This window comes from Vombatus ursinus, unplaced genomic scaffold (genome assembly GCF_900497805.2).
Source record: "Vombatus ursinus unplaced genomic scaffold, bare-nosed wombat genome assembly UNPS02014818.1, whole genome shotgun sequence".
In the NCBI taxonomy this organism is placed as follows: Eukaryota; Metazoa; Chordata; class Mammalia; order Diprotodontia; family Vombatidae; genus Vombatus; species Vombatus ursinus.
In genome coordinates, this window is record NW_020954596.1 from 54,853,125 (window position 1) to 54,865,680 (window position 12,556).

Here is a 12,556-nt window from a genome sequence, read left to right on the forward strand (position 1 = left end):
TTATTATGAAAAGGTCCATTAAGAGGGTCACATTAATAGAACCTTTCTGTGTTGGGGGAAATTGTCTTAGGATAATAATGTTTTGATATATCATTACTTTAAGTAGGAATACTTACAATAATACAAGCAGACTTACATTTAAATAGCATTCCATTAAATCAAGATGATGAGACTAACAGAAAGAAGTATTCAAATATTAGCATTCATTGATTTAAGAAAGCAATAAAAGCTTGAGGCTGCTATCAGAGAAATAGGGATGCTTAATCATTTTATTCCAATCCTGTCATATAAATGTGATACATTTTTATGATGGAAATTTCTTAAAAGTAGCTAATTTTGTGGTTGAACTCAAGTAGTCTATAGTATCATTTTCTAAAATAAAGAATAATGGTAGTGAGGCAATTTTTTTATTATTTTATAAGTGGAAATGTTGTAAATATTTCTTACAAAAATCAACTTGGTCACCACTTATTTCTCCCAACTATAACTCTCCAATTAAATGCAATTTAAAGATAATAACAATTAAAAATTACCATAAAATATTTGGAGCACATCCCATACCTAAAACTTCTATTGTTACTAAATTTTCATTCTTACTAATTAAATATTTATGATTAGAGTTTTAAGAAATGCTTCTGAAATCCAATATATTGAAATTAATTTTAATAAGAAGTACAAAAAGATAATGTTAAGCAATATTTGCAGGTAGTCAATAATTATTTTTTGACAGCAAGCAAAAAGCAACACATTCAAATAAGATTACCTTGATTCTCTTACATTAAAAAAAAGGTTATAAATTTTCCAATTAAAATAAGGTCACAAATGAAATTATAGCATCACCCCTTAGTTGTATCCTAATATCTATGAAACTTACCAGAGAAGCACCCAAAAATTCTATGCAGTGTCACTATCCATAGGTCAGTTTATGTGCACGCATCATGCAATGACTCTGCATGTGGACTTTGCTGTTAATTGGTGATAAGAAATGTAATTTCACCCCCTTTCTCTTTTTCTTCCTTTTCCCTGTTAATTAGACAACTCATAAAATTCATTCTCTAAAAATGTTTCTCAAAGCTCCCAATGGAACCTTGACAATAAGGCCATCACTTTCAAAAGGAGCTAAGATTCTTCACACATTGAAATCAAATTTCATTTATTCCCAACACTCACAAAGGGAAGGTCCAACCAATTTTCCTGTCTTAATAAAGTCTGTTAAATCTCAATGTACTTTGAGGCACAGGCACCCATACTTCCCAGGGATCAAGCATTTGCCTGTAATATTTCAATCTCATGCTATGACCTTTTGGCTCCAATCTGCAACAAACCTTCAATTTCATTGAGGAGTTTTAATCATACTTTATCCCCATAAAACTATAGGCCAAAAACCAATCAAAGAGAATAAGCACCCATCACATCCCAGTTGTTTTGCTAGGTGCTATGGATACAATAACCAAAGGCCCAAACCCTAAGGACCTTATATTTCACAAACTCTTAAGTGATATATTTGCTTTTGAAAAATAACAATGATATGTTTCTGCAAACCTTGCTTTCTAGTGGGATCAAATACTTAACCTTTTTGTTATCTCAGCAGAAGGATTATTAATGTATCACTATTATTGGAGCAGGGGGAAGTTAGTAAGGTCCTGTCATTTCCCCAGTGTGGGGAACTCCAAGTGTGGAAACTCCATCCACCAGTGAAGAACTGAGTTGTCAGTGATTTAGCCACAGTCACAAATACAAACGTTAGGTGCTAGCAATATGATGACCAAGGTGACAGTACTTGTTAGAGATAGGATCTGAATATTGGTATCTCACTGTCTCTTTGCCCAGTACACCACAGTACAACTAGGCCAGAGCACTAGGTTTCACAAATGTTTGTTTACTGAGAGAGTAAACAGGTGAACTATAAAGTTTCACTCAAGAAATGAACTAAACTGAATGGTAGCAGGGAGAGTGGGGCAGATCTAAGACAAAAAACAATTTTTCACCTCAACAATTGCAGCACAATGCTTTTGATTTATTTCCCTAAGCCTCTTTCACATATAAAGCCACATATTATAATTCATCTGGAGACTTAGGTTCAATTCATGATTCTCTTTTGAACCTGTAATACATCATGATGAGTAAGGGGTGAGTGGGGCCAGAGAGAGAAAGTATAACAAGTTTACTTGATATTTGGATTTCAATTTGGAGAATTACGTATTTTTAAGCAAATAACATTTCAAAGCAAAGTATAACCCCTCTCCCTAAATTGCTGACAAATTTGTGTCAGTGAAACAAAATGACCTCAAGTATGAAATGAATAATAAAAATTTATATTAAAAAATAGCTTCCTGAATGCAATTACCAACTTGGAAATGACAAAAGTAAGTGACAATACAGAATGGCAAATAAAACCATAACCTATATTAATCAATACTTCTACTTAAAATGGATTTTTTTATCATTTCTCTATAAGAATTGGTAGTTTTTATTCACAGAAGAACAGGGCCAGAATTTCATATTGTCTTTTAGTAGCTCCAAGGTTGCAGATGGCTATGTTAACATTAACTCAAAAGTATTGGAAAAATATTAATGTGAGTGCTCAGTCAAACACAACAATTTGCTCACTTCACTTAAATAAGAAAGTAAGTGACTTTAGGCATGCATTAAATAGAATTCCTGGTTTACAACAACTAATACTACTCTATGATGAGAAAGTTACATTGGATCTCAAACCAGTCAATTGCACTGGCCTTTAAATGTGCGTTTGACAATGGGTTGGATACTTTGTTTCTACAAACTTTTAAGAATTTTATAGAACATTTTTCAAAATAATCCCTGGCATTCATTTGGAGACATATTATTCTGTTGACTTATTAATATTAGAAATTTAAATGTATAAGGGAAAAATTTCCAGTTGGATATGTGCATAAAGGAAAAGTTTTAAGCTTCACAAATTCATATGAAATTCTCATGTCTCACATTACCCATTTAGTTTCTAGGTTCCATCTTCATTTGTAAACATATAGATTCAAACTTTAGGATATTACCTAATAATTCTTTGGGAAGAGAAGCATACAAAATAATTTATTTTTCTTTCCTACTAGGATTATGTATTAGCATTAGGTCATTAGCTACAATGTAAAGAAAGAAGGTGGTCTACATTTAATTAAATGTATATATTTTATAAAAAATAGGGATTTTTCTAAACTAAACAAAATTCTGAAAACTTAAATCAAATATAGGGAAGAAAAAAGTGTTGTTTAAAACATGGTTCTAACTAAATATTTAAAATACAACATATATGTGAACTATATACTTGAAGAGAACTAAACTGTTGGTTTTGTCTTCCTAGAACAAAAGTTCTTTTTAAGTAAATTTTATTTTTAATAAGGATTTTTATGCCTTTTTCTCTTAGTAAAATTATCAATATTTCTTTAAACAGGTTGTTGAAATACTATAATACTTGGAAGCGCATTTATTTATTTTCTTCCTTGTTTTTTAAGAGGAAAACATGAGGTTCTTGCTTGTCTTAAATTTGAAACACTCATATGTGGTATATCCTTACCTTCCCTTATTTTTTCCTCTTTATTCCATGAATCTGCTTTCTGTTTCTTTGGATTTTGTAACACAACAATTGCACGCTAACCTCAGATTAAATACAGGAATGATGTTTATATTGATTTGTGATACATAAAACTATACAGATCAAGGATATGGTCAGGAAGTATGATAAAGAAAGGTTTTCAGTTTTTTTTTTAGGCAATTGGGGTTAAATGACTTGCCCAAGGTCACACAGCTAGTTAAGTGTCAAATGTTTGGTTTGAGGCTGGATTTGACCTCAAGTCCTCCTGACTTCAGGGCCAGTGTTCTATCCACTGTGCCATCTAGCTGCCCCTTTTTTAAAACTATGTATTCAACCCAAAAGGGACAAAGTGAATAAATGTTGCATCATAATTCAGGCCTATGCATGAAACAATCTGTCTTAAGATATGCACATCAGTGTATTGTTACTACAAATTCTAAGCCAAAACTACTTCCTCAAATGGTCTTAATCCTGTGCCTTTGGGCTTAATAGACTAGTTCAGTAGAGATCTTAAGTGCAAGGAGCTCAGTTAATAGAAAATCAAGGTCAGAACTGGGTAGTATTAGGCTAGTGGATAAATCCCTAAAACTGTCCATCTTTCTACGTAGACAAATCAGGCAGAAGATTCATGTACCTGGATTCAGGACTATGTCAAACATTGGTTATAAGACTGGAAACAAAATAAATTGCCTTATTTCATATATTTTATTTTTTAGTAAAACTAATGGCAATTTTAAATAGTTTCTTAATAAGGATGTTAAGAAAGTTGACTATTCAAAATAAACTATGGGAATTCAGTCATGTTTAACTGACATGGTCAAACTGCTCTTCCAGTTGGGGATTAAAATCCATTGAGTATTAAGAGAGTAGAGCTCTCTGATGAGTCTTTTCCTATATGATTCCTTACTCATATTGAGTACTCAATGAGTGTGGGCTGTATGAATGTATAGATGGATGGAAGTATACTTAAGGAATCTGATAACATGCAGAAAGCCAGCATATTTATTTGCCTTATTTCTCTCCTTCTCCTTCCCTTTCTTCTTTGAAAACAGAAAAGTCATGCCAAAGGAGCCAGTTGTCACCATCTTGTACCGTATATACCAGAAATTCATAGGATAGTAATGCCTAATCTCCACCCCAACTCCACAACACATTAAATAAAAATATAGTTTGTGAATTCTCTCATGGATCTTAAAGCTTTCCAAATTATAAATAATAAATATAAGACCTAAGAACCTTCAGCTGTATGAGTAGTGGATTTTTTATGTGAATTTTGATATTTTTATGAAGCTGAAGAGATAATTTAAGATGTTTCTTAATCTAATCCTGAGACAAACTGCAAATACAGAGAAACTGAGGAGTAGCATCATTTTAAGATCCCTTGTAAAATTATTAAGGCTGGTAATTAAAAAAATACTGATTTTTAATGAATTTATGTACTGGTTATATTCCTTACAGTTTTATATTTAAATTAATAGGAAATAGATAGCAGAAAAATATAAAACTATCTCAAATATTAAGCTAGTTTTGCATATTTCATTGATCATCTTATTTTAGCATCTTATCTAAAGGGATGAGATTCATATTAATTTCTCAACTTTAATGGCAATTTCATGAATTAATTTCAAAGCAGAGCCTGCCTGATAACACAATTATACACATCTTCAACTTTTATGTTCATAATTTCAGATATCATATCTACACATACATGAAATTAGCATTCATATGCCAGGAGAGCATGCTCGGGGTACTTAATACCTAATTTCCTGAAGGTTTTGTTTTTTCTCCTTGGAGTAAGCCATTGCTTTCATTAGTCTGTATTATGAACTGTTTTTCTAAAGGGTGAGTAAAATTGTCAAGTTCATGGCTCTGTAAGTTGTGATCCTTGTTCTCCATGGAGTTCCCTACTTCTCCCCAACAAAATTTCAACATTCCTCCATATCTATTCAAACTCCTAAAGGATTCTATTTAGAGATATGCACACAAATACATGCACCAAAGTCAGAGCAGTAACAGAGCATTCTGAAATAAATTATGTGAACATATGATATAACTACAGTGTAATTAGGACAGAAGATCCTCAACCATTGAAACCACAGAAAATAATAATTCTAGACAATCTGCTCCAACTTGCACATAGGACTGAAGCCAGCAATAAACAATGCAGGGACAGCCCTTTGCCAAAAGCAGAGAGAGAGATTGTTCATGGCGGTGGTTGATTTGAAGAACCAATTATTTACAGGCTTTTTTACATATATACATATTTATAAATTTATAATTTGTACCTGGATAGTTTGACATTAAGGACATATCTCATAATTTACAAATAAAAACATCTTTAAATTTATAATAGATATATATCATGAAAAAAACAATATCCCTTTAATTGTGTGCCTTCAAACCTTACATACTTTATCATGTCATTGCAAATATGTTTGAATTACATGGGAGATCTACAATGTATACAAATATATGTATGAAAATAAGGTCCTTTTTAGCTAAATGTCTGAGTAAAGTGCATGTTTTAAACTACTTTTATGATAAAAAAAGGCATCATTAGAAGGGGATTAGGGAAATTGATATTGAATTCACGTATCACCCTTTGGTTTCTTTTATGTTTTATGGATTATATTGTAGCCTGTGGGACTATTGACTATTAAATCTGTCTTCACTGTAAATTCTATTATTAAGATGAATTTGTGACCTCGATTTCAATATAGTCATACACAGTACAGAAGAGAATCACATTTTTTAAAAAGAAAATACTAGAAGAAACAAAGAAAAAAAGGCAAATGAAAGCAACATTGTTTAGTTCTTTTTGCTTTTTTCCACATCAGAAGATATTCCTTTTATTGATTTTTAAACATACCTATTTTATGCACTAGACTCAAATACTGTACAAAACTGCAAGAAATGACACTGTACGACTACATGTTTCTACAAAGACATCATCATAAAGGTGATCTCTTGGTAAAGGTCAACTAATAACTGCTAATATATGTGTGAATCAAAAGGGCTTTTAGAGTGTCCAGAAGCCTGGAAGCTAGGGATCAGACACAATCATTACATTTTTTTAAAAGCTGTCTCAGGGCATAAAGGATATTTTCAAAACAGTCAAATGAAAAACAAAAACAAAAATTTATCACTCTTATTCAACATCGATATAAAATTGAAAACAGCTTCTAATCTTGCTATTTGTGTGTGAGGTGTGTGTGTGTGTGTGTGTGTGTGTGTGTGTGAAATAGTCAATAAGTGCCAGTAATGCTTTAAAGTTTAAGTAAAAAAATGTTCAACTCTTACCAAAACCTTTTCTGGTATACAAAGCCATTGTAAAGTTATGTCAGCAAAATGTAAAGTCGCAATTTACAAAAGCAGATTTACATTAAATCTTATCTGAGAGAGCTGCTTTTAGGATAGAGAAAAAGTGCCACTTTAACTGCCTCTTCCTTCAGAATCAGTGGCTTTCCCAAAATGATGAAGAGAGAAGCCTTAAGGCAGAATTTTCTGTATTAGTAAACAGGAACAGTGAGTATCTTACAGTTTTTATATCTCTTCTCCAGGACACAAAAGCTCTGATCAGTTTCTGAGGAGTGGGAATGTCAGCATTGCTCAACACCCTTCAAAGTTTGAAATGAATTTTTCCTGTCTCCAAACCAAGGCAATTTGGCTGATCGATCTCAAAACAATAGACACTTGAAAGAGTAAGACACTTTCTTTTGTGAAATGGAGACACTAAGAATTTAAATTGTCTGTGGCTGACAAAAATAATTTGCAGGGTTTCAATGACTGCTTCATTGATAACTTTCCAATAAGGTCTGAAGGTAAGAAAATAATGACTATGGCATTCCAACAGTTATTCAATTCTAAGCATAATTAACATCCTGTCAGGTTGTGAATCATCTAAAGTTTGAGGTCACCATACTGTAATATGTACATGAATAAATAAACTGTACAGAATAATTAGAGGCTGAATCTTGCTTCCTAGCATTCTTCTTATGTGCACCAAACTCCCTAATACATCAGAAAGGATTCTGAGCACTCAGAGAAAGTATTAAGTTTGCAGAGAACAAACCCTGCTGTTAAAAAACAAAAACAAAAACAACTCATCCTTTTAATGATAACTTCATCCGTTATTGTAAAATTAGACATGAATAGAGAAAAATCCTAACATCTAACTAAAACAAAAGTGTTCCAGAAGTGTTGTGTAGGACTCCCATTTTCATTTCTATGGTAAATAGAGGTCATACTCAGCATACCTGAAATTGACTTCAAACTAACTTTTCTCGGTACACCTTTGTAAAAGCAATGGCTCAGTTGGCATGGGTACTATCTGCTTACAGATCCCATGAATTAGCAAATGTGGGCCTCCTTTGGAGACTTACTGATAAGATAGATTTCTATATACATTCTGTACATATTGGTTCACAAATTAGCAGTTATTAGTCGGACTGTACATAACAAAACAACCTAGCAGATCTTCATTTTGCGGTATCCATACTAGGTGGGAGTTCTAGGTTGATGGAGCAAACCCTAAAAGCACAGGCTCCCTGTTTAGATATGTTGCCCAGTACACTAGATTAAAAGTACCAAATAACACTGGGAAAACTATTCTAGACATTCTGTCAATCTTGCTAACACTGTTGAATGTTTTCTTCGCTTCTGCCGGCTTTCCCTCTGGTTTCTTGTTGGTTTCTGCTGTGGTGGCACTCTTGGAGATGGTGGAAAGAACTGGGTCCTTGGTAATATTTGGAGCATAATTGGCCACAGCCACGGCATAAGCATTATTCTTCTTCATGACAGATGCCTTCTCTTTTTTCTATTAAAAACACAGAAATTAAAAACAGTGCAGGCAGAACTTGACAACTACTTTAATGGAGGCTTGCCCAATGAGTCCTGGGAGCTCATCAAATGAACTTGCTCACAGGAATCATTGTCCTGGCCATTCTTCCATTATATTTTGCCAACATATAATTATTCTGATAACTTTTTTAAGGAAATTGTATATATCAAGGGCGCTGAAATTGGGGAAATCAATTTCAATTAAAGAGGATTGTGGAGTCATGAAGCTATAATGAATAGGGAGTCCTTATAGGTACATTGGTAATGCTTATTGTGCTGTTAGTATGGTTTTGGTCACCATCTGTCATGGTCTTTAAAAAAATAAAAGGTCATGTGCTTATAAAAAATTGTCCAAAGCTTCGTGGAATGATACAATATGACTAAGTGAAATACAGAGGGCAAAGAACATGGGAATGTATGCCCTTAAAATGTATAATTCTAAAGTAGAATACTCTCATTTAATTTAGGTCAATTTGCTATCTGGATTTTTCCTTATGAATACAAACATTTCAAGAAACCTTTCCTTTTTGAGTGAGAAAAACACAGTAGAGATGTAGATGACAAGGTAAGAACAAAAACTGAATAATATATGAATATACATGTGATGGAATGAATTTCATCTAGCAGGCAATGGAAAGGTATATGGTGGAGTGTAAACAGGTTACAGCATATAAGCGATGAGGAACTGTGATGAAAAAAATAAGTGAAAGATGTCATGAGGATAATATCGATAGGAAATTAATATGGGCCCATCATATCGTGACAGCAAGAGGTTTCAAAGCTTTTATGCTTCACTGTTGTCCCATCAAGTCAGAGGAAATCTAGGAAGATGTCTCACATGTTGCATAGATTGGCTATAGGTAATTTATGGAAAGGCATGGAAATGAATTATCTAGATAGGCAGGGACAAATTAATTATGTTATGTATCCTCAGAAGGAACATCCTTCACAAATTCATCTAAGTAATCACATCAAAAACTAAATGAAGGAAAGAAAATGGAACCCCCTCCCAAATTAAAATAGATATTATTTGAATGCCTAGAAATTTCACACTAACATAAATATAGCTTTTTGTCCAAAAGAATGATTTTGTAATATTTGTGTATATAATAGCAATCTCTCAAACTTTTATACTTCAAGGCTGCTTTTTGACATAAAATATCTATGTCAATACACACATATTGACATACAAAACATCACATATTAACATGTCATGTAATACATTTATGACAATCTTCTGCACTGATGGATACACTATCTAAATCAACCTATTTTTTAAATGAATTCCTGTTTGAACCCATGTCTGAAGATGCTATAGGAATGTAGGAAAATCACTATGTCCCCTGCTTAACTCCCAAAAAAGAAGAAATAAAAAAGAGTAATTAAACCTTCTTTTTAATATACAGAAGAGAACAGAGAAAAGTTCAGAAGGAAGAAGAAAAAGACAAGAAAGCAGCTTTGAAAGTTAGTGTTGAATTTATTTTATAATGTAAATAAAGCTGCATGGAATGCAGATTCATGGTTTCATATACAATCTTTATTATGTCCTATTTTCTTTGTAGAACTCATTATTATCTTTGTTGTATCTTATTACTATTATCTTTTTATATTTGTTCAGCATCAAAATTCAATAACTTTTTTAAAAAGTTATGAAAGAGGTTTTCTCTTTAGGTCAATAATGCCATAAACTTTCTGAATTGGGAAGCAAAGACCAATTGTTCCTGCCTACCTGATCCAATTGTAGCCAAATCAAGTCTTCTATGGAAGCAGAAATCTTTAAGGCAGAGATTGTTGGTAATCTGAACTGTGACATTCTTGAACTCTGACAAAAAGTTTATATGTATGTATGTACACATACACACACACACACACATATATGTCTATGTAGAGATAGATAGAGATATATAAATATATATTTTCCAATGCAAGAAACAGAGAGAATACATTTTTTTAAAAATTCTCATAATATTTTGTTCAGCTCTCTGAGTGATAGGCATAATCATTTACCATGAGCACTAATGATATTTGTTCACTTGCCATTTCTTCTGTGAGTTGACATTGTCCCTCCAAATGCCCAGATGTTTTGAGATCTTATAGAAGATTCTCTAAACTTCTTTTCTATAAGTCAGTAGCCAAACTATCAATTGCAGTCACCTTTGAATTTTCTGCTAATTGCCAGAGCATCCCATTTTCTCAGTTTGTCATCAGAGTTACTCCAAAGAGTGTTTTTAAAAAGACAAAGTGTCCACAGAAGAGTAGACATCATGCTTAAGGTCTTGGAGATTTTGAATGAATCCATGTCCTCCCAAAGTGGAAGAAGGAGGAGAAAGAGAGAAATGAAAACTCCCTCTAAAACATAGAACTGATATTTACTTTTGGTTTTAAATTTTTAAAAACCCATTAAAGGACAACATTAAAAAAGAAAGATTGTTTTAACTAATAAACAGGAGAAATGCCATTCTCAGTGTATCTCAACCAAGCATTCAAGCATTGAATAGTTTATTTTCCTTGGGGCTTAAGTTGAGAGTATTGATTAGTTCTCTTAAAAACAGGTAATAACATTTAAAAAAAATTAACCCTGCTGGAATCTAACTAAACCAGGATTAAGGTTATATGTATTTGTGTATTCAGTTTATGTTAACAGGGTCCACAGAGCTTAATTTAATTATAGCTCTGTTAAAGACTAAAAATGTAAATAGCAATATTCATTCTAACATATTCAAATATAGAAAGAAAAGGGAACTTCCTTTGTAGTTTTTTCTAGTACTTTGGTAATTCAAGATGTATGCTATTTAGATTTTTAAAAATCTTTCTGAAATTACAGCATAACCTTCACATAGACACTTGAGAAGTGAAAATTTTAAAAGGAAAAATGTCTTTGCAATAGAGTTTGTTGATGTTTCCATTGAAGTAAAATGAAAAGATGGTGCAACTCACCATAATTAAATTCTATTTTCTATTTTTAAAATGGTGTCTTACAGGATTCAGAATATATTGAGAGGTTGTTTATTGTTATATCAAGGCCTCTGGGTACATGCTCAAAAATGCCAATCATTTCAATGACTAAAACAACAAGGGACTTAATTCAAGCCAGGAAAAAGCCTGATTACCACCATAAGCACGACGTGTATCCTGGTGGCAAACCAAACTATGCTCTCTGAAACCAAGAAGTGCAATTAATACAGTGACAATGATAAGGATACATCTCAACTGTAGAACTTTGTTGGTTGAAGAAAGTTAGCACTTGGCTCAAACTATAGCTTACAAAATTTAAGGTTGGAAGCAACCAAAAATCATTTAATTCCATTCCTTCATGCCTCACCTAAAAAAGATGGGGAAATTGATGTAAAATGAGATTAAGTTAATGAGTTAGTTAGTAATAGAGTTGAGTCTAGAAGACTCCTGAATCCCCATTTGAAAGATTTTGTTTTACATAAGAACAACATGCCTCTGTTCTTTCTTCATGGGTGAAAAGAAATGTATTCTATGTGAAGAAATTTAAAAGCCCTTCCTGGAGAACATAATACATTCAAAGAACTTGAGAGGTTGGATTATAAGAATAAAAGACATTCATCAAGAGGCTACTGAACAAGTCTCTGTACAACTCTATCCGAGGCTACTGAAAGAATCCATATATATCATGCTGAGACAATGATCTTATAGTCAAATTTTAGTAGACTTAGAGTTGGAAGGGACCATAGAGGTCATTCAGTTCAAATGCCAAAATTTTACAGATGAAGAAATGGAAGCCCAGAGGTTCAAAGTTACTTATGAAAGGACACACAGCTAGTAACTTACAGAGTAGGATTTGAGCCAAGCATTTTCTCTGGTTTTCTGCCATGCCTAGAATGCTCTTCTTCCTCACTTCCTTCAAATCTCAGCTAAAATCTCACTTTCTACAGGTAACCTTTCCAAATCCCTTTTAATTTCAGTGCCTTCCCTCAATTAATTACCTCCTGTCACACACACATACACACACACACTGCGACATATATGTGTATGTGTGTGTATATATATATATGTATATATATACGCATACATATATACATATATACATATATGCAGACATAAATATATGGAGAGAGAGAAAGAGAGAGAGAGAAGAGAGAGAGAGAGAGAGAGAGAGAGAGAGAGAGAGAGAGAGAGAGA

At 32.8% G+C, this 12,556-nt stretch overlaps 1 protein-coding gene across 1 annotated transcript in view; it reads right to left on the minus strand.

Moving 5' to 3' along the window:
* Positions 1-6,400: 6,400 nt before the first annotated feature.
* GABRA2 (gamma-aminobutyric acid type A receptor alpha2 subunit) overlaps positions 6,401-12,556 on the minus strand; it is a 125,381-nt gene continuing 119,225 nt past the window's right edge. Inside the window, exon 10 of the mRNA XM_027836354.1 lies at positions 6,401-8,384. Within this exon, the coding sequence (XP_027692155.1) occupies positions 8,079-8,384 (306 nt within the window). The 3' untranslated portion in view covers positions 6,401-8,078. The remainder of the gene's footprint in view (positions 8,385-12,556) is intronic.